At 32.8% G+C, this 22,444-nt stretch overlaps 5 protein-coding genes and 1 non-coding gene across 8 annotated transcripts; 2 read left to right on the top strand and 4 right to left on the bottom strand.

Moving 5' to 3' along the window:
- Positions 1–2: 2 nt before the first annotated feature.
- On the bottom strand, positions 3–1,689 carry LOC138183765 (nucleoporin Nup43). 2 transcript variants are annotated; one of them, XM_069121127.1, is made up of 7 exons: positions 1,494–1,689; positions 1,269–1,373; positions 1,075–1,199; positions 848–972; positions 614–765; positions 298–544; positions 3–241 (listed from the first exon to the last, which is right to left on the bottom strand). In XM_069121127.1, exons 1-7 carry the CDS (start codon positions 1,605–1,607, stop codon positions 69–71), a joined length of 1,041 nt encoding a protein of 346 aa, XP_068977228.1. In that variant the 5' UTR covers positions 1,608–1,689; the 3' UTR covers positions 3–68. The 2 variants fall into 2 exon arrangements, with proteins under 2 accessions (XP_068977228.1, XP_068977229.1); XM_069121128.1 differs by having other exon boundaries at positions 1,453–1,584.
- A 451-nt stretch (positions 1,690–2,140) lies between these two features.
- Positions 2,141–3,759, top strand: LOC138183952 (TNF receptor-associated factor 6). Its single transcript, XM_069121521.1, has 5 exons — positions 2,141–2,431; positions 2,547–2,684; positions 2,761–2,982; positions 3,128–3,372; positions 3,432–3,759. The coding sequence occupies exons 1-5, from the start codon at positions 2,344–2,346 to the stop codon at positions 3,684–3,686; spliced, it is 948 nt and encodes a 315-aa protein (XP_068977622.1). The 5' UTR covers positions 2,141–2,343; the 3' UTR covers positions 3,687–3,759.
- A 22-nt stretch (positions 3,760–3,781) lies between these two features.
- Positions 3,782–6,384, bottom strand: LOC138183954 (uncharacterized). The gene is made up of 4 exons (XM_069121522.1): positions 6,214–6,384; positions 4,829–4,906; positions 4,678–4,756; positions 3,782–4,220 (listed from the first exon to the last, which is right to left on the bottom strand). The coding sequence occupies exons 1-4, from the start codon at positions 6,217–6,219 to the stop codon at positions 3,976–3,978; spliced, it is 408 nt and encodes a 135-aa protein (XP_068977623.1). The 5' UTR covers positions 6,220–6,384; the 3' UTR covers positions 3,782–3,975.
- A 1,727-nt stretch (positions 6,385–8,111) lies between these two features.
- TRNAK-UUU (transfer RNA lysine (anticodon UUU)) lies at positions 8,112–8,184 on the top strand. The gene has a single exon. It is a non-coding gene; the product is annotated as a tRNA-Lys (tRNA).
- Positions 8,185–8,400: 216 nt separating this feature from the next.
- Rpi (Ribose-5-phosphate isomerase) lies at positions 8,401–10,195 on the bottom strand. Its single transcript, XM_069122701.1, has 6 exons — positions 10,028–10,195; positions 9,862–9,922; positions 9,483–9,598; positions 9,281–9,414; positions 9,062–9,203; positions 8,401–8,986 (listed from the first exon to the last, which is right to left on the bottom strand). Exons 1-6 carry the CDS (start codon positions 10,088–10,090, stop codon positions 8,798–8,800), a joined length of 705 nt encoding a protein of 234 aa, XP_068978802.1. The 5' UTR covers positions 10,091–10,195; the 3' UTR covers positions 8,401–8,797.
- Positions 10,196–13,634: 3,439 nt separating this feature from the next.
- LOC138184584 (E3 ubiquitin-protein ligase KCMF1) lies at positions 13,635–22,086 on the bottom strand. Of its 2 annotated transcripts, none has more exons than XM_069122699.1 (8): positions 21,845–22,086; positions 20,213–20,380; positions 19,983–20,122; positions 19,701–19,897; positions 19,042–19,216; positions 18,682–18,896; positions 17,412–17,853; positions 13,635–17,309 (listed from the first exon to the last, which is right to left on the bottom strand). In XM_069122699.1, exons 1-8 carry the CDS (start codon positions 21,858–21,860, stop codon positions 17,127–17,129), a joined length of 1,536 nt encoding a protein of 511 aa, XP_068978800.1. In that variant the 5' UTR covers positions 21,861–22,086; the 3' UTR covers positions 13,635–17,126. The 2 variants fall into 2 exon arrangements, with proteins under 2 accessions (XP_068978800.1, XP_068978799.1); XM_069122698.1 differs by having other exon boundaries at positions 19,042–19,234; positions 21,845–22,085.
- Between the last annotated feature and the right edge of the window lie 358 nt (positions 22,087–22,444).

Here is a 22,444-nt window from a genome sequence, read left to right as displayed (position 1 = left end):
CATAAGATAAAAAAGATATTTATTTCTCCGCATGTTACAATTAGAAAAATATATAATTAGAATAGTTATTAAACAGCTATATTCCTAACAATATACATTGCTTCATTATCACATCCAAAAAGTAATGTTGATCTATCAATGTCAATACTGTTTATTGGCTTATGCATAGCACTACAAAGCGATGTTACATTAACTTTACCATTTGTACCAATCGTGTTTAACCAATGTGTATTTGTAGGGTCTAAAAAAGGAATAATTTACTAATATTCAGTGAGATTTGTTTATTACAAAACTTACCTAAACTTAGTTTCGAATGTTGAGCATTATTCCAATGCCACAATTCACCACTTGTTGAACACGTAAATAGATTTTCTGGTCTATCAGGGTGAAAAAGTATTTCGCTAACAGCCTTGGTATGGGCATTGAGTTGAGACATTGGGTACGTATTATGTCTCAAGTCCCAAACTGTTAAGCTGCCATCTCCACCACCAGCCACGACAATATGTCTCTGAGTAGGATGATGAGCAATACTCGTAGCTTCTGTCTGCAAAAGTTTCTCTTTACTTGGAGGTATATAAATAATTTCCTAAAGATAATATTAAAGAGATTGTACTTTTGATTGATCAGAAAGCATGAATGTTGTAGCAGGAAAATCTTGATCATTTCTTAAATCCCATACTTTCATATGTCCCCTTAAATTTCCTGTAAGTATCTCATTATGTCTTAAGAAATCAATACAATATATAGAACAACTATCCGCATCATCTAAAACATAAATTCAGCTATTTATGTGTAAAATCAACATATAAAATAAATATTTTATGTACGAAATAAAATTTTATAGTACTAATAGATCTAATCGGCTGCTTCTGCCCAGCTGTTAAAAGATTAATTCTCCCATCTTCACCCACTGAAACTATGTCTTGTTCAAACGTAGAAAGTCCAGTACAAGATGCATAATCACTTGTATTACTATTAAAAAAAGATTAATGAAACATAAACTGTGTTTAAAAAGAAATAAATCTTAATTAATATATAATTAATTTATAATATTAATATATAAATAAAACTTACTCAAATTTGTGTATAAATTCCCATGACATGTGCTCTTTAAATTGAGAGTATGGATTTTCATGAATCTGTAACAACCTAACAGTACCTATAGATGTTGACACCACGAAGAAATCTTTTGAAATAAACTGTAAAAATAATAAAACGTTGATGAAAAAATTGTCCATGATATTTTTTATATATTATAAAGTAAAAACCTTTATTTCAGTTACGTCTCCAAGAATCGCATAAGATGATACGACTGCCGGATAGGATTCACCATCGTCATTCATTTGAAATGTCCAATGTGTTACTTTATTTACCTATTACAAGATATAAAATTACAATATTACAAATGATTAACATTATTTAATACAATAATCGTAAATAATTCATATGTACATGAGAACGCATTAGGTTAAGATTACTGAAAATAACCCTACCGGATCATCCCAACTACCGGTTATAAAATTAGTAGCATCTTCAAAATCTGCGTGTTTCCATCTGATTTTAGAAATTTTCTCCGATACAAATGTTCCTTGTACATTTTCGCTCATTTTGCTACGAAATACGATCTAATTTAGAATAGAAATGACAAAAACTAGGGCTTCCGTTTACATGCACGCGCGTTTCCACGCGACTGTGAAAAAGACCGCCAAATATGTTAAACAAAACTTTTGAAACGAAATCTGCCTACTACTATATTTTATTCCCTTATGTAATAAATATACAGAAAAAATTGTTTTAATAATTTTAATTGTTTTATTTATTTTACACAATTAAAAACGGTCGTTTTACTTTTATTAAAAATTCCATCATTTAAAAACATTGGGTACTTGCTTAATTTATAAGCAGTTTGAATGTGTGTGTATATATAAAAATTCTTAGAATTTAAAAATTAAAATTATTTAAAAAGGAAAATTAGTGACAAGTGTTAAATAATTCTTACGTATGTATAAATTACATCGTTTATTTGAAAAAAAGTATTTCTATAATTTTTGTATCTAAGTTGATTACAAGAAGGGTAGGGATTTACCTATATTTTATAATTCACGGAAGATACAGAGGACAGTTACGCAGTGATCAGGTTGTGAACTAGATGTATATCTTACCTACCGAAACGTAAATTATTTCAAACGAAACACTATCTCACGATTGAAGAAGTTTCGAAAAGCTCTAATATGATCATCTGAGAATGCTGTTAAATCTATTTTTACAAATTTCCGGAAATTGCGACATTCTTATTTAAGTGAGTATAAATTCGAATGATATTAGAACGAGTTACTCCCCAAGATGTCATCGATGGTTTTGCTGTTCTTGTATCTGAATACGCTCCACTTAACTCGCTGTGATGCAAGCGATGCAAACGACTTGCAACTATGTAAGTATTAATGGATACAAGATTACTATATGATGTTATAAAATTATTTATGTATCGATGAATAAAAGATTTAAAAATGTAGAAAAGTTTTATGAAAAAAGAAAAAAAATTTCAGCTGTTACAGACACGAATTTAACGAGTGACGAAGGTGTCACGGAAACGCAACATGCGAGTTGTAAAATCGCTACAGAAGAATTGGTTGCAAGCGCACGTACCAGTGTCACGAGAATACTTACTGGAGTTTGTAATACTAGTAGGAAATAACTTCTAATCTTTTCTCAATTGTTCACATTATTTTCTATTATCTAATTTTATTCCTAAATATCCAGAAATGATCGATGAAAAGTTGCGAGCTTTAGAAAAAGGTCTGATCAAAGAACTGGAAGAAATCAAGGCATTGCTAAACACTGTTTTGGAGAGGAAAAAGGAAGTACCAAAACTGGCGAAATCATACGACGATTATCACGAAGGCAAAGGCGATACACTCTCTCCAAGACAGTCTGAAATCGATAACTTTAACAATACGATCCAAAGAACTTCATTATTAAATGGTTTGTACCATTATATTGTAACATTATTAAGAGGTTTGATTGAGACTTGGGAATTGATTAAATCGTTTGAATTATAGTCGAATATTGGACTAAATAGAATTACAAATAAAATATAGAGCTAATATGGTATCTGAATATGTCCCAGGGCCCGCGAACCTCTTCTTTTACTACTGGCAGATAAAGCATTTTGACGAGAAGCTTACCAATTGGAAAACCGCTCGTTGCCTACGCAGTTCGACATTTTACGTGAGCCAGAATGGGTATGCCATGTTCATCAAAGTAACACCGCGATATTTTCCGGACGGTACAGTTTTCATAGGCGTCGGATTGACCCGTGGTCGTCATGATTCTATTCTGAAGTGGCCATTTCCCCATAAGATTCGCCTCGAGGTAAAATCAACATTTTTACTCTTAATCTCGTTGGAGTGTTAAAATGATCGTATTTTCAGATTTTAGATCATTCATCGGAGCAATCGCGACAAGATCGAAGATCACGGATTTGGGATCCGTCCACACTTTGCTCGGAATATTTTTGGGGCCGTCCAAAATTAACTGGAGAACCAGATAATGCAGAATGCGTTGGACTGAGCGTCCCACGACAGATTTTTTTTGTCAAGTTGCCCGATTCGATCGATCGTCCGTCGAGAAGCACTAAATATCTTTGGAATGGAAGTATCACGATCAAGTTGACTGTTTATCTTTAAATAACTTTTATACTAAAATTTATACATTATGCATAGTAGTGTACGTAGTAATTCTACTAGATTATAATATTCTGTAATTAACTTTATTCGAGTTTCATTAAACGTACAAGTAATTGTATAAAAGAAAAGTATTTAATTGTCAATGGATTAAACTGTATCTTCTATCGTTTAAATAAATTTCATATGCAAATAGAAAGGAACGAGAATGAAGAAAGAATAATAAAGTGACATATTTTTAATATTCTTCTTCGCGAATAATTCGCGTCATTTGTAGATTTAAACGACTGAGTTAATTCAGGGATGTTGATGAAATATCGAACCTCTTATGAAGAGGCATTCTACCGGATAAATAAACCTGTGGGATTCCTGATAATTGATAATCATTTGTATTACGTTGAATTGTATTTCGAGTATTTTGAGTTGCTGCCCTCAGCAATGCCTTGTAAACAGAAATCGGAAGTCGGATGCTGCCATTTGCTTCCATGCCCTGAGATTCTATTGAATTTTCATGAAAATTCCTCTTTCTTCCGCATCCTGGAACCAATCGATTATTTTAGAATGATAAAGGGTCTCATAAAAAAAATGATCTTTGCCAATTTTTTCAATCACTTAGATAATATGGCATTCTAATAGTCAAAACTAGAACTCACGACATGGTGGAATTCTAAAAAATGATTATGTTCTAATTTATCGTCGAACGAAAATTAAATGGTTCTATAAAAACATTTACCTGGGTTCGACAACCGCGTGATTTAATTAAACACAGGTATTTTATGATATAATCTTAAATACACTTATATTACGATGAACATTTTGTTAAAAAGAATTGAAACAGAAATTAAAAAACTAGACCTAGACTAGGAATGTAAAGAAAGAATACAAGAACATTCTTCCGTTTTTCTTGAAAGAAGATAAACATGCACAAGAGTGATTTTTGTTACGAGCCCTTCAATCGTATCTGATGGCGGACTGGAAATTAGATTTTTCTTACCGGTGAACGCATTGCAGAAAGGTCTCTTCATCTTCAGCGATTCGTCTGTTGAGAAGGCGTCTAACAATTGTTGCTCGATCTAACAGTTGATTTGATCAATTATTATCGCTATAATTATGAACGTGGTTTGCTTGTTAAGATAATAATTTACCTTATCCTGCGGGTTCTCAGACTGTGTCAGGTTCACTAAGCATACGAATATGAAAATACAGCAAACGTGGTTGATTGCCTAGAGGTGATCGAAAAATGTTAAGTTGCAGGGAATATTGAAAAAAATTTTGAATATTTCCAATAAAATGAAAGTTGTCCTCGTTATTGGTTAAACTGTATAACGTTGTATTCGTTAATGAACCGATTAAAACCCAGAACAAGATCTCAATAATTACTGAGGCTACGCGTAATTTCTAATAATCATATCGATTATATAACTATCGCACGTGAACCTTTCAAACATGTTAACTGTTGTAATCTGCTTATGACTTTAATCAGGTTTGTACTGCGGTTAATTAATGTCGAACGATACTAGCCGGTCGATCCTTCCTTCGAGCAATACGTTCGTCATCCATGCAAATAAAAGCTTTTTAACTTCGCGTATAACGTAATATGCCGACCAAGTGGACTGCAACAGTTCAATAATGTAATTACAAGTAAATTACAAGTTTCATTATATTTTAATAATCGCTCCTAGGTTAATGCTCCTCCTTACTTTTAATACCTTTTTCAAAGTTTCTCTATTGAAAATCGTAATAGGCAATATCGGATGTAATTACATTTTTGATCGAGAAGGGAAATTGAAAAATAGTGACGCGACCTCTTCAGACGCTGTTAACTAGTAACTAGAAATTCATATTATAAGGCGTCAGGAAATTAACGTGCACGTAATTCATAATGGTTAAGACATAATAGTAATTCATAACGCGTAAGAGAATATTGTTCAAGGTATACATATAATATAATACACGTAAAAGTCTTTTTACGTACAGTGGACTTTATCAATGTAGGTGTATATAGTGATACAGTTAAAAATTATTCTACGTAAGACTATATTTTAACAAAAATGTATTTTTTCCGAATTTGAAGATTCAAATGGCTAAATGACAAAAATATGTTACAAGAGTTACTGTTCGGAATTTTGAGTGGCCGTCCGTTTATGGCGCGGACAGGCCCATTCCCTTCTTTAGGAAATTAAAAAAAAAAAGTAAAAAACCCCCGGGAAGGACCAACCGGAAGGGCAGGATGGACAGACGAAACTCAACGGCTGGTAGGGAGAATCAGCAACGTAGGAGGAAAGTTCATCATCAGATATCGTACCGTGCGGGTAAAATACTTCACTCCCAACAAGACCCTACCACCGCCGTGTTCATAACATCACACGTTACTTTTATACAACAAGTGCAAATATAATTCTAGATTAATCTAACACTCGATCTATTTAATTTCCTCCACCTTGAGCGTTAAGTCATTCGAGGTACGCGATATCGACCGATCGGTTTGACCTGACCGGTTGCTCTTTAGTCGAAAATTCGCAACAGTTACCTTCATGTCGAATCTTTATAGCTTGAAGATCGGCAATACAAAGAATTATCCTTATAGGCGCACGAAGAAACACTGTCTTGGTTGAACTTTCTTCCTTTGGTTCGGCTACGTCTTTTGATAAAAGGATAAAAGGTTACTCGCGGAAAGAGTCAAGTCTGCGTATGAGGGATGAAGTCGCGCCTCAGCTCTTCAAATACCACCCCCTCCTTTAGTAGCATTCGAGGGCGTAAATACATGCGCCAGAGGAACGCATGACCGTTCATAATGGCTCATGGAACGGTACATTTAACGTTCTTTACGCAGAATGTGGTTAGTCTTACGTATATTTCGCAGTCTGAATGGTGCAAGAAACACAGAAATTATGCATTTGTTCGTGTCTTATTCGTATCATGCACTTCGTTTGTTGTAACTACCGATGCGTCAAAAATTAAAGTTTGCTTACATAATACACAATATAATGTACTCAAAAACTGTATACACCGTGGTACACCAAAATATTCAAATACTCAGCTTAGAAAATTTTTATCAAACATATGAGTTATACGAAACATTTCGAAATTTCTACAAGTGCTCAAATACTTTCACAAGACACTGTATATACAATACATATATAATACACAATAGCTATGCTGTTAAATGTGCAATATGTTAAAACAGAAACTTCTTAGATATATCAAAACAATTCAAAAGTTATACTAATAATTTCATTTATATATTTTGCAAAACATAATGTAGTTCTAAGGAGCCAGTAAAGAAACAGCAGATTTTTTTCATATAATTTTAATCTTAAGTAATATTTTTCCGGAAAGAGTATCATCAAATGTAAGTTCTCAGCAGTGGAAGGTTTTAAATGGTTCTGTACCCCCTGCGACGTTATCCCACTTATGTCCATCGAGAGAAGTAGCAAACTATATTTGATAAATATGCAAAGGCTGACAACAAAAGATCGAAACATAGTAGAACGATCAAGGCAAGAAGCAGCTTATGGAAGACTGATCGACAAGAAATTCCGTGTAAATCAAAGGAAAGCAGCCGGGGCTAAGTACTAACAACGTTCGCGCATCAGTACCCGCTGAGTTACATTAAAGTTGTCCAACCCTTGGCAACTGCCCCTTGTCCGTCTCCGTCCATTCAAATTTTTAACATTTTTTTTTTCATCGTTTAGTCTGTTGTATATTGAACATAAATTAATACTGAATGTCAGGAGATGTAAGGATTAAGAAAATAATATTTCATTTTGTAAAATAGTATTCTTGGAATCAAAACACTTTTAAGAAATGAAATATGTGTCATAAAATACACGCGCTGTGCTAGTAAATTCTTAATTTTCTCTCTGATTTGAGTATATTTTATTATGACATGCAAAAGGATCTATAAATAAAATCTGATGTTAAATTTGTACAGTTTTTACGTTCTTGATGCTTGGTCCTTTTTAAACTATCATGTATGTTAGCCTTGTTGTCCTCTCTTTATTTTTTTTCAACATTTTAATAATGTGTCAAATATATGTTGATCATAATCGTCTTAATATTGTAAATCACGACGGGTTCGCAGCTTATGAATAAGAGATGCGTACAGAACAATATTACTCTTGATATATGACTCTCTTCGTGTATAAAACGAGTGAATATTACTTGTGCGCGCGTTATATTCTCTTCGTTAAAAATGTCTATATAAAATAAATCTATCAAGATTCAATAAAAATAAATAAATGTTAATAAAAAGGAATTATTAAAGCTATGTAACATATTCTTTATTAAAATACAATAAAATAAGTGAAATAATTTTCATATATATATGATATATTATTTAAATAATGGGAATAATTAATTAAATATATGAATGATTTTTAATATAGATACAATGGTTAAAACATTATAAGTACGCAATCCACAGATGCCTGGATAGCTCAGTCGGTAGAGCATCAGACTTTTAATCTGAGGGTCCAGGGTTCGAGTCCCTGTTCGGGCGTTATAGCTTTTTGCAATTTTTTATTTTATCTACAATGATATCATATAGTGATACCAATGATACATAAAATATTTCATCGGTTTGTTGAAACACTTCGAAAACAAAAGAATAAATATATATTGCACTTTAACACAACAACTGTTTCTGAAATTTTAATGTGGGAATATGCAGTAACTTTCAGGGCAGAAACAAAACACCATATTATATAAAAATTTCCATTTTTATATCTCTTTAACTTTTCATTTTACATTAGATGACTGTATACAAATAATATGTAAGATAATTTCAATATCATTTACAGAACACATAGAATAAAAATCATCACAAAAACAGAAAACTCGATACTATCCCAAGTGTTCTGTTTTTTGATAAATTACAATATAAATAGATAAAAGTTCAGTCTATAGAACACAATCTCTTTTAAGATTCACTTGTAAAGAGAGTAACATAAAAATACATGAATGTAATGGAAATGCGAGTCATGAATGGTAAGTATGAAAATGCATTGTCACTCTAGGAAAGAAACCTCCAAACCCTTCCGTCAAAATTTAAATTAAGTCCTAGTCAATAGTACTAATATCATAAAAAATATACCTAACATTTAAACTACATTTCAAAACTGTTCTTTAACACTACCATCAGGCATTCCAAAGAACACTTTTTCCGCCATTTTTATAAAAAGTCCTGTTTCCACAACTCCAGGCATCATCGAGATATCTATGTTAATTTTATTCCAATTACTCAGATGTTGTGGGAAATGCCAATCAAGAATAAAATTACCATTGTCTGTTATAACTGGACCCTAAAAAAAGATAAATAATGTAATTCATGTAATATTCATAAACACAGAAAATAATTTATTAGGAAAAATATTTACAGCTTTAGCCAAAGCCATTCTAACTTTTACAAATCCTCCATAATTATCTTCTATTCTTTTTTGAATGACAGTGTATGCCATTGGAACTACTTCAATAGGAATACCTCTCTTATAGTTTTCACCAAGTTTTTGAGAATTTTTCCTAAAATCATTAAGTATTACAAGTAAAAATACAAACGTACATTAAACATATTTTGTCTGCAAAAATACAACACTTACGTATAATCAGCTATTATAATAAATTGACTAGCACAGGATGCAACGATCTTTTCTTGAAGTAAACAACCTCCTCCACCTTTGATGATATTCATATCAGAGTCAACTTCATCTGCTCCGTCAATTGCACAATCCAACTGTTAATATTCAAGTAACAATATAGAAAATATTTTTGTAAATAATATAGACAAAAATTGTTCATTACTTGAGGATAACTCTCCAAATCACCTAGGCGAAGATGGTTATTCAATATTAACTGACGAGCTTGGAACGAAGTTGGAACACAAATGACATTAAGATTCTCTTCCTTTACACGTTCCACTGAAAAATACAGTTTTCTCCATCATTCGCATATATATTCAAGATTACAATACTTAATTATTTAGCATGATAAAATTTCCTGTCTGTAAATTAAAATATTCTTGTTACAATTACATTTGAATCAAGTACAATCTTATCTCCTGATGGGGTCAAAGGGGCACTATGACGATTTTATAACAAAATTAATTACATATAGACTGTAGCAATAGTACAGGAAATTTGGTTATGAACGATTATAATTAAGTAAAAAATACTGTTCTTACCAATCCTGTGAACAGCATATATTATAGTAGATCCACTACCAATTCCAATAACGCTATTATTCTGCAAAGTAATTGTGCGCAAAATTCAAACGATGAAACACCAGTGAGTTATTTAAATTAGTATTTATTTATTTATTTAATTCAATTTATTTAAAATAGAAATTACCTTCACATATTCATCAACTGCTTTGTAAGCAGCAACTTTCTTAGCACTCTCCAATGGTCCCATTTTTGGCAAGATTCTTGAAAAACTGAAAATATTTACTAACGAGCGAAGCTGTAAACCTTCGTTAAGTACTATCCGTGCATACTGTGCGTTACTGCGTGTGCATTACAAAATGGTTCTGCACTATCGTAACAATCGTTAGGTCAGCGAATCACAAAAGTGCACTTGTACGCAGGTCCGGCGCAAAATTCAAAATTCAAAATTCCAACAATCGGGAATGTAAAAATTATAATTTTTCGTTATATAGAATAAACATAAACGATGCAATTTAATCGAATTTCCATTATATTTAGCATCAGAGGCGAATAACACAAAATACAACCAAACACAATTTACATTTCAATAATTATTATGTATAAGATTTCACTTTAATTCTCTATTATTACTTCAATAGTAATATTCGTCAACACATTCCACTTCAACATGTCACGCACAATATTTCTGTTTTATCATCGTAATTTCTTTCGTTCGTCCTCTCGTTCTTTCTCTCTTTTCTTTCTCACTTTCGTTCATTACGTCCGTACATTTTTATGTGTATCGGTCGATTTCTTTATCTTTTTTTAAAAATCAGGTAAAAATCCGCGAACAATCTCTCGCGCTGTAATTTTATTGTGTATGTATTCGAGCAGGCTTAGGAAAAGATCGTTTAGCAAAAATTCAAGTACGTTGATACACGATGCCTTTAGTAGCAACTTTGTCGAAAATAAGAGAATCAAAGGCTCTAGATTTCCCCGACAAAATAGCTGCTGCTTGACTGCATGTACCGACGAGCAAGGCCGAATTAAGGTAATCTTGTGAAATGCACAACGACTGTGTGATACCTAATACTATACCGATCGCAAAGAAATCAGCCTTGCATGATACAACTAGGACATCTACCACCATTTTGTCCTTCCAAGATTTACACACGAAAGTCTGTTTCTTTTTTCGCAACGAAGAGTGAACATTATTTCGAAGCTTACATACATAAAGCCGCTGAATGCTTATTATGATTTATTTTTTAATTTCTTTAGCTCAGGCAGTGGATCACGGTTAATGCGGCCGTGCCAATAAGTTCATAACTCCAGTAAGTTTGCAATAATATTAATTGCAACGCAGGTCAGTGTCTGTGTGTTCGAAGATGTACTTTCTATTTCTCTCTTTCTTCTTCTATTTCGCTTCAGCCTGGCTGTGGGTGTCTATTTCTAAAACGATAAAATCGGCGTCTATTTTTTCTTCAACCGAGAAATTCGTAAAGTGAAAATTACATTCAAGGAAATAAAAAAAGAAAAATAAAGAAAGGAAGAAAAAGTTAAAACGTATTTTCTCCTTCTGTTCTTCATGTACAGGCACACACATACACGCGTATGTATACATACAGCTTTTTCTCTCGTTCATTCTTATACTGTTTCTGTTTGCCCGACGAACTAGAAAGGACTTTGTGTGGGAGGCTTCATGACATCAACTTTCTGTTTTGATTCTACCCTCCTATCCCGTACACCACCCTCGATCACGTAAAACAAAATAATGTAGAAAGAAAAATTGTTTAGATCTTTAGATGGGCCACAGAAGCCGCTACATTGTGTTTTAACCCACTTTTCTTTCTAGTGTTACATACATATATATGCGCTTTGCTAACTCCTACAAATTTTTTTCTATCGTGCTCTCCTCCGTACACCACTCACTTCTTCCTTTGGCTAGGATTACAATCAAAACTCGTCAGAGTCTCGTGAAAAATATGTACCGATTAATCTTACGATATCGTAATATGCTTCGAAGAAAATCAAGACGGGAGTCTTGAACACGACATGATTCTTTTTTTCCTTTTTAATCAAATTAGTAATGAATTAAAGATTTTACTCGCACTTACTGATGACGTTAGTCGTATTTGCGTATAGCAGATGAATTGAACGATAATATTGAAACTAGTATTTCAAAGTTACCTTGTAACTAGTTCTGATTTGACTTTATTCAATATTAAAGACATATATATGTCGGAGTCAGGTTGGAATTTTGGGGGCGTTCGATGAACCCTTATTTACTTTACCATCGCGGATGTAGCTAATGTTTATCGGTACAATTGTGTACACTACAAGAGGCTATGAGTAATAGCAGCGATAGGATGGTCGAAATGATGGTGACAACGAATTCAGGTTCGATAACAAATCCACGGCCCACGGGATGACGAGTATCAACATAATACACGATTCGGGTAACTTTCTCGATAACTCAATCAGCAATTCGTCCAATGACTAATTATCTGGCCCCTAATCCAAATGAAACTCCCCTTATATATTCCTGTCCCCACCTCTGGGGTCAATCTTTGTTCTTAATGAGGGCCATATAATCATTCCATACCTCTGTCAGGTACACGTCCCTTCCGTGACCGTGGCTACGTCTAGTGACCCGCTATGTCACTTCGAGCCCGAACCCATCGTCATAAAGCCAGATTGGAACATTAGAACTATTTCTTATTTTTATTACTTAAGTGTAGCTATAGTAAAAGTCTGGACTAGGGTATTGGGGTTTTTCCCAACATTCCAGACGGGAAATCCCGCTGTTCTTTCATCTCCGACATATATATCTTTTTTTCCTTTCTACTCATATCGTATTCTTTTCGCTGACTGATAGTTACTGCGACATTTGTTCAAGGGAACGAAAACTCTAACGTGAGGAAGGCAACGTTGCGACAGTTCTTGATCGTGCATATCCGTATTATATCACAGTACAAAAATACTGTGAAAAATATAGCATAATAAATATTTTTAATAAAAAAGAAAAGAAAGTTCCTTTCTCACGTTTATCATTATTTCTCTTTTTTTTTTGTAATTTTTTTTCTTTTTTTATCAGATAGCTTTTAGCGATAAAGTACAGTTTTCTGAGAGTGATTTTTAATTGATTCGCGCGTCGTTAATAATACAGCATTATTAATCTCAACGACACATCCCCTTCATTAAAATTATCATATTAATAATATATATATATATATACACACAGTCAGACTCCTCCTGCGTTATTGGGCCATTATCTACATAGAAGCCCTATTATTATTAGTCGCTAATAATCGATTATAACGATAAGAAACGGTATCGCAATGAGAGCGTAATACGATAAATTATTGAGATTTTTAATTAAATTTAAAACTTTTTTATTTTTCTTCGCTACGATAAGTTGCGTATGTTCGCGTTCCCAATCACTTTTGTCCTCGGCTTAGAGCAATTTCTTCTCTATTTTTAGTCGTCTACATAACTTTTTCTTCGCACACGCACGATTGATTACAATTAAAACAATACAGATCTACGCACAAACGCAACTAGTCGCTGTTGTACATGTGCGTAAGTGTATACACACATTTACGTAAATGTATGTTTGTGTGTATACACACATGTATATATATTTATATATAAGCATGTATAATATATATTATTTATTTATATGCATACAGTAGGCAATAATACGTAAAATATAGATAAATATAAATCGAAATTTCAATTCGTTAGAAGGAGAATCTCTTCGTCGAATAGAAAAGGGGAAAATGTCGTACGCGTTTCACAGTTTTTCCATCATATTTCTTTCTTTTTTTTTCTTATTTTTGAATTTCAATTCCATCATTCATTTCTGATTTTCATGAAATTCGTTGTAGACATTGGCTACGTTCTGACTGACAAAAGACCTATTCTAGCGAAGTCTTCTCATCCCCTTTCTTTCTTTTCTTTTTTGTTAATTCGTCGGGCGTAATGGTTTCGATTAAAATTCGAAAATTCACAGAAAATTCCTCTTTCCTGACACTCGAGATAACATACGGATGAAGGACGTGATAAAAACAACCGTTTAATCCACCCAAGAATATTTTTTTTCTGTTCGTTACTCCGTTCACAAGAATAATTCTTTAATCATGTTATTTTGTTTTTCTCCTACAAAGGATATCCGGGAGAATCGTCGATATCTTTACAAAGCATCGAAACTTTCTTTCAAAGACGCTCAATCTCAAAACTTTCTACTATATAGACCGAGATCCTCGAGTTACCTAAGTTTTTTTTCCTTTTTTCCTATATATGTATGAATGAAGAAAAGGAGAAGTATTTAATTACGTAGGTGTTAATCACATAAAAGAAAAAAGAAAATAGAAGGAACGTGAGAATTACGACGATACTCCGAGGCACCTTTTCGTCCTTATGAATAAATGTATATTATATATATATATATATATATATATATATATATATAAATAAATAAATAAATATATATATATATTTATATATATATTTATATTTATATATAATGTAAAAAGCTGTTTGTTAAGATTATACTGAAATTTCAAAATGAACCATGACAAAAATCCTAACAATAAAAATATAACGATATTGATACAGCGTTCGACTGTTGGAAAAGGCGTTACACTGTCCCTCGAAATCTTTCTTCTGACAAGGAAATGTATAGAAATTATTTTTCCTGCTACATCGTATAGTACATAATGACAATAAATGTAATAAAATAATATTAATAGTAAAATAGAAGTGTAAAAATCCAAAAATTTTATAAACCCGAAGTGACGTGGAAACAAGGGGAACATAAGTTCGCAAGTATCAAGAATAGAAGAAAAAAAAACACCCAGTTGTAATTTTCGACTTTATACGAAGTTATTTTAGTACATAGCAAATCATGTTATTTATTTCTTCCTTTCCTTCCTTTTAATTAATGTAATTGGTTTTTGTATTAAACGTGCTTGTTGGAGTCTTGCTTCGTTCTGAGATTATACGCTTATGAATTCGTGTAAAATTTGAAAAATAACTAGCTTATCAGTCATCGAGATGTGCACATTAATATATGCGAAGTTCATTATTTCTCTCTTAATATCTGCATCTTATAGTTTTTTTTTCTTTTTTTTTGGGATATGCACATATTTATTTAGTTTAGTTAAGTATACAGCATCACTTTTGTATGAAGTATATCACGTGTAAAGGATTCTTTTGATTAACCACGCATTCCACGAAAGGCTGAATTTTTTCCCTTTCAGGCATTTCGCGTTAAGGCAATTAGTACACTTTTCATTTTCTTTCTTTACATCGTTGCTTCACTACTTTATATATCTTGTTTCCAATTCACACATCACAGTGGAATACGAGAAATTATTAGAAGTGTTCGAAAAATAGGTGCATAAAGCAAATAGTGCATTTAAAAGAAGATATTAAATTACTATCGACACTGAAAGATCCAGGAAAATAAAAAAGAACGAAATGTATGATTTTTTCAACACCTTTGGTTATTTTGTAACGTTATAAGTAATCCGATTTCGAATTTACCACTGAGAATGCCAGAACACGCGAGAACATAAGTCAAAAAAAAATGAAATCACGCGCTACATATTTTGTATAACTTTTTACAAGTTTATATGTATATATGTATATGTATAATTTTACTTCATTTTCATCCACATCTTGCAGATACACCCACAAATCAATTAACATAGGATCTGAATGTAATACAAGGGGAAATTAATTACAATATGCAATATACATAAAGTGATTAACAAGGAAGTCTAGGCAAAAATCAAAGAAAATTGAGTAGGAGTTAAAGACAATTGAAAAATAATTATTGCTCGTTCCTACGAGCGCCTTCAAATTCTACTCTCAGTAGAACCTTCACAAGTTTCGAATGCATTTGCGTGCGTCATACGCACGTACTTGTTTCCGACGCTTTCTGCATAAAATAAACATTAATTATATCGTAAGCTTCAGTTCAACTAATTTCAAAGAAATGGAACACAGAAATTCCCAGTTTTACTTTGACATATCGCGTATAATTTTTACATATATCAAATCAGTAAAGCCTCTGTTATTGAGAAAAAAAACGAACACACATACAAATATTATTTCAATTCACATTGTAAAATGGAGCGATTATAGATTCATAAATGAATGATTAAAAAAAAAGAAAAGGGACCACGTGATATTTTTAAAACGTAGTATTAGCGCAATATACGCAAAAATTCAAAACAACGAAAATAAACTTTCCAATAAATACTTTAAATAAATACGATTAATTTTGAAAGAGAAAATGATTTAGATTTCTGTTTGTTTGGCATGTAAGACCCAACTTAATCCCTCCATTTTGAAGTACTAATTCCTGAGTAATATATAATATTAAGGGATGGCCCGCCAACTTAATATTTTTGGAATCACTGGTTCTGGATTATCTTTCTGAAATGATTCAAACCTCGTATGACTATTTAAAACTTTTGTTCATCTAACAAAACGTTAATGCACATGCGCTTTGATAATTTCATAAAGCATGTAGATTAAAAATCGTTAGTTGCTCGCTTTAAAATATTTGTCCGATGATTAAGATTTTTCAAATACAAACGGACCAACCCAAGCAGATTTATAAACTTTTTCCCATAAAACATATTTGTATTTCAATGATACACATGACATTAAACTAATTTTAAAAAATATATATATCAAACATACGATGACCAAAAAAATTTAACCAGTTTAAATTAAGCACAACTAATCTGGTGCGTATGACGGGCAGTGCGTCTTGTGAATTGTTAGAGTTTCTACATTTCCAAGATTTTATGTGTTAAATAAAACTGAGTATTTTATCAATCTAACTCTGTTCTAACAAACCCATACAGCCACCAAACATGAAACGCTAAAAGATATAATTATATTGTTATTATTTTTACCTGCCCGTCTCTATCCTCGATCAAGTTATTGTAAATGGATATAATAATATCGATGTAGAACGTGGCAAGACTCGCTGAGGAGTGTGTACGAGGAGTGTATATGACTGCAAGAAGTGAGTTATTTACATTATTTGCATGTGTCGGCGAATCAGCCCTTGCCCTTGTTCCATGTCACGTAACGACAAAAGATGGCGACATTAGAGTTTTGAAAAGTGATAAGATAGGGAGGGTGAGGAGGAGGGCATTTGAATAATTATTAATATATAATATTATAATAATAACAATAATGATGAGGTGTTCTAAACAGTGCTAGGACTAGTGCTAGAGGGTCCTGTGAGGAATCAGGGTGGGTGGGTACGGGGTAAGGAAGGGTTAGTGTGGGGGCGGAGGTTCCGTAGATTGGTTTCTGCCATCTACAGCCCTAACTGGCTTCCTACGTGAAGGACCTGTTACGCCAACTGGACCGACCCCACCTCTAAGGTACGCTGGTGCTGGGGTTACTATCGGTTCTCTGATAGTTCTACTATATGGTAGCGACAGTGATTCCTGCAATACCTGTATAACGAAGTTACAAATACTAAATTATTTTTGTCACGATTCTTTAACGTAAAGTTTAAATTTTCGAAATTGCGAACTTAAATCTTCATATATACTTACCAATGACTCAGGCAATACACTGTGCATCAGTGTTTGAACCATAGGTGAATTTTGTATCGCGAGGTTATTAGAATTTGGTGGCAATCCTTGATTCTGAAGACCTGTCCCCACACTCCCAGCAGTAGTAGTTTGAACAGTATGTGATTGTTGCATAGACGTTTGCGTTACATGTTTACTCATTGTTTGATCCCTTTTCGCTTCTTGAGTTACATTTAATTTCTTTGTAGAAACTGAGGAAGAGTTAGCATTTGGTGTATCGGGACTGCTTGCAGCAGTAGTTGCACTTGATACTGGTGTTTGCGCTACAGATTGTTCCTGTGTTAACTCCGGCAATGTTTGAGAAAGCGTTCCAAGAATAAGTTCGCACGTAAAGAGACTTCTATTTGCACTTTCACGTTCAATATTTTGCAACTGTGAGTCGGAGAGAGAACTGGTAATACATCTATAAACGGAGAAGAGCACACATGTAATATTAATTAAAATAAATATAGCAATTAAGAACATCTATGTATAAACACAAGGTTACTGGTCCTTTGGGAACTAAAAAAAGGCATATGTCCGTTTCATGGAATCATCTTAAAATATAACTTTTGGCATCCTACGCACTGATCATGACATGCAGTTTTGCATGTTTCAGACAAAAGACTGCATGCATGCACGTGTATGTCGAAAATATATGTCGGAGTCAGGTTGGAATTTTGGGGGCGTTCGATGAACCTTTGCTTACTTTGCCATCGCGGATGTAATTAATGTTTATCCACGGTCCACAGGATGACGAGTCTCAACGTAATACACGATTCGGGTAACTTTCTCGATAACTCAATCAGCAATTCGTCCAATGACTAATTATCTGGCCCCTAATCCAAATGAAACTCCCCTTATATATTCCTGTCCCCACCTCTGGGGTCAATCTTTGTTCTTAATGAGGGCCATATAATCATTCCATACCTCTGTCAGGTACACATCCCTCCCGTGACCGTGGCTACGTCTAATGACCCGCTATGTGACTTCGAGCCCGAACCCATCGTCATAAAGTTAGATTGGAACATTAAAACTATTTATTTTTATTACTTAAGTGTAGCTATAGTAAAAGTCTGGACTAGGGTATTGGGGTTTTTCCCAACATTCCAGACGGGAAATCCCGCTGTTCTTTCATCTCCGACATATATTTATAAATATATTCAAATACTAGCGCATAAAAATTAATATTTTGACCATATTTTAGATACTTTTAGATGTGTATATTCCAATATTTACACATAACACATACTTTGGCAATAAAAACATATAGTTCTGTGAACTAGTAGATGATACGCCGGACGGGTTCGCCACATTAGTTGTATTATTGTTACTAGTCGTACTATTTGCTACCACGCTAGTCATAGTAGTAGAATGACCACTTCCACTAATAATTCCTCCACAACTTGCAGAGCCAAGGACCTGAGTCTGCCTCCTAGGTAATCGCTCCAATTGTTGTCTAGCAGCCTGAAAAGATGTTTCTATTGTATCGTGTATTTTTAATTCAATAACTTTTATATTCGTATTTTAGGAATTCAGCTTTTGATTAATTTATTTTTATTATAACTTAATCTTTTTACTAAAATCAGTTTTGTTATTAAATCATACATACTCTAACTTGTTGTCGTTCCAACTGTAGCTGCATTTGCAATTGTTGTAATTGCGATGGTGCTGACGAACTTTGACCAGTTCCTCCACCACTTCTACGAACACCGGATAATTGAGAAAGTAATTCTGTAATTGGATCTATACCTTCTCGACTACTCGGACTCAATCCTCCGGACGAACTGAAATGCATATTGGACCTGAAGGTCCAATGACACGCCAATGAACATTATCTAAGATGAGATGATGATGAACTGAAGCTGAAATCCGGTTTAGCGTTCTTTTTAGGCATTTCAAAAAGAGAACGCATCTTTTATCTTACAATATACTATCATGATTATTGAACTATGTTTCACTAAAAAGATGATGGTAATGACTGATAAATTATAATGTTAATGTTATAGAACAAGCAAAAAATGATACTTAACAAAATACATGCAGTCAAACATCACAGAATTTGTACACTACTGTAATTCATAATCAGTGTCGATAGAATTTTTTTAAAATAGATTAATAAACTAGCACTCAAACACATTTAATATTTATTTTTAGTGGGAGATAATTGTTTCCACGTTTTCTTGAATATAATACTTAAAATATTTATAACAAATATTATAACACTTTTTCATAATCATTTAATATAGCGCGTATATCAAATATACATACCTGCGAGGCCGTGGTCCGCCAACAACTCTAGATGAATGTGTTATCCGTCTACCAGTATATCTACTTGAAGCTGGTTCATCTAGAAAAGAGATCAAATCTCTTGGTCCACTACGATGCTCCAAACTTAAATGACCACCAAAATCATCAGTCACATTATTAGGATCTCCCCCTGGGACAGATGCACATACTGGGCAAACCTATAATAAAATTGGAAACCTAGAAATCTCCCTCTAATAAAAAAGGTAATGTATGATAAACACATATATATTATAGTATACATACAACTTCAAAAGAAGTGTCTGAGTGATCTGCAGCAACATGTTCTTGCAGTGTAGCCTCAGTGAAACCCATTCTTGTACAGTAAGGACAAGTTAAAGATTGTGGCTGTTCTACACTTACTGCCTCTCCACCATAATATAATTCTACAAGATAATAAATCAAAATTAGTTTGTATGATTAGGCTATACTTAAAAGACAATTATTATATACATAGAATCTAATAATTAACTTACCAAACTCAGATCTAGTAAGTATACACTGCATAGGATGATCACTGTGGTGACGCGTAGTACTGGCACCTCCTTCGTAACAGTTGGCACACAAATCATAATCGTAGCATATGAGGCACTTATATCTGCGACCCCGAAAGTTCCCCTTTAAGCAGGCGTCACAACTTACCCCTAAAATAAATAATTACCATATATTTGTACATATAGGGATTAGCATTTTATAGTAATAAAATCAAATTAAATTTACTATTAGTATTAGATACATAGGATATAAGTAAAGGATATTACATGTATGTAAGTAAAGTACATTTACATAAAGAACTTTAATAAAAAGTACTATTGTTTCTACAAAAGATATTTATATATCTTTCATACCTACATATACATACAATAACCTTGAACTAGATCTATTACAGATAGATTATTTAAGTCTGTTTCAAATGTATATAGTTTTTGACATAAAAAGTTCAGCTGTATATTATTATTAAAACAGACAACTACAACTTAATAATTTATTGAATACAACAATAAAGTAACTTCAGCATAACTGTAAATAACTAAAATAACAAAATAATATTGAGACAATGTGCATTATATAGAGACACATGTAATTTTCTTATAATTAAATGCATTTAAAAATTTAGTTTCTTGTTTAATAAAACAATCTTTATAACTATAATAACAGATACACAATGAGTTTTTAAGTTCATGTGTTTTCCCAGTTACCTCTTAATTTTTACAAGTTATACACATATATACATATACATATCTTAAAAAGTACAATAATCTAAGTATGATGTCACTTTTATTGTAATAGTATCATAAAAGTTAAGACCTACATATATGTGTATTAATAGTCAGCAATAACATTTTTGAACTTCAATACAATATTTCTAATTTCAATTATGTAACATGCGTAGATGTTAAATAAATAAGAAAGAATATATGTACTAACTTTATTTATGCAGACAATAACTACTCTTTACTTTGCTAATCTCATTATGACACATTAACTTAAAAATCCAATATAATTGCATTTCTGTGATGTTAATATTATACCATTAGAATGTAATAAACAACGTATTATTTAGAAAATACAAACTTGAAAGTTGAAAAAAGTGAGGAAAAAGACTAATTCAAAGATATCAGATAAGAAAAATAAGTTTCAATATGTTTTAGAGATTTAACATTGTAAGAAAGAGAAAGGGATTGTACAAGAAAAGCAATATCAAAGAAACCATTTGGCAGAGCTCATCTTGACAATGGGTCGTTAAATTTCCCCGTGAATTTTATTCATTTTATATAATTAAAATAAGAAAAAATGATGACATGGCAAAAAAGTTGAGCACAATCATCAAAGAACATTATAAACCCAAAGAAATTGGAGTAAATTTTTTATAAGTGCTGCCATCTGGCCTCTGACATTAGACCCTTTGGTACAGACCTTACAAGAAATGTCTTAGGAAAAATCTCATACATTCTCGATTTCGTAACCTCGACGATGAGTCTACACAAACTTTTTATGCATATCCCCGAATACCCCATGATTAAAAAATTTTGTCATCAATATAAAACAAATTTAGCATGTGAAGTAAAGGCTGACTTGCTAGACAGAAACAGCGCACACGTACGTACCGTCATGTCGATTCATTTTCCGTTTAAAATCTCATATACGCCGATAGCGCGAAGTCTCGCGATCGAACGGTTTACGAAATACGATTGCTGCTCGCCACTGCGTTAACTCTTCACGTCCCTCAATGCAGCAGATACAATGAGGAAAACATTAATCGTCAAACAAAAAATTTTTCGTTAGAATTTCCAGCGTAAAACCTAACCCAACTAGGCTACCGTGACGTCACACTAGACCTACGCTCCCGGAGAACGTTGCGGGCAGGGTCTCCGTCATTGCGGCGTTGCCACATTTCCAATAAACATACGTGGGAAATTCAAATATGACAAATCTGATCACTTCATTTTGTACAAACTAAATCGATTTCATTTAATTATATGCGCAAAAAACATTTTGGAAAACATGACATAGTATTAACAAGGTACATATACAATAAAAAAGTTGATTAAACATTTCAAGGTTCTTTCATTAGCAATAGAATATTATTGATGTCAGGTAGATCATATATAAATGATCTATATGACGCTATATTGAATTATTAGTTGTTTTAATTCATTAAATACTAATCATTATGTAGAAATTAAAGATTTATACGCATATTCTAT

This window comes from Bombus flavifrons, chromosome 10 (genome assembly GCF_040668555.2).
Source record: "Bombus flavifrons isolate JBK064 chromosome 10, iyBomFlav1_principal, whole genome shotgun sequence".
Taxonomy (NCBI): Eukaryota; Metazoa; Arthropoda; class Insecta; order Hymenoptera; family Apidae; genus Bombus; species Bombus flavifrons.
The sequence above is the reverse complement of the archived record's forward strand: the minus strand, read 5'-3'. Positions and strand labels throughout refer to the sequence as shown.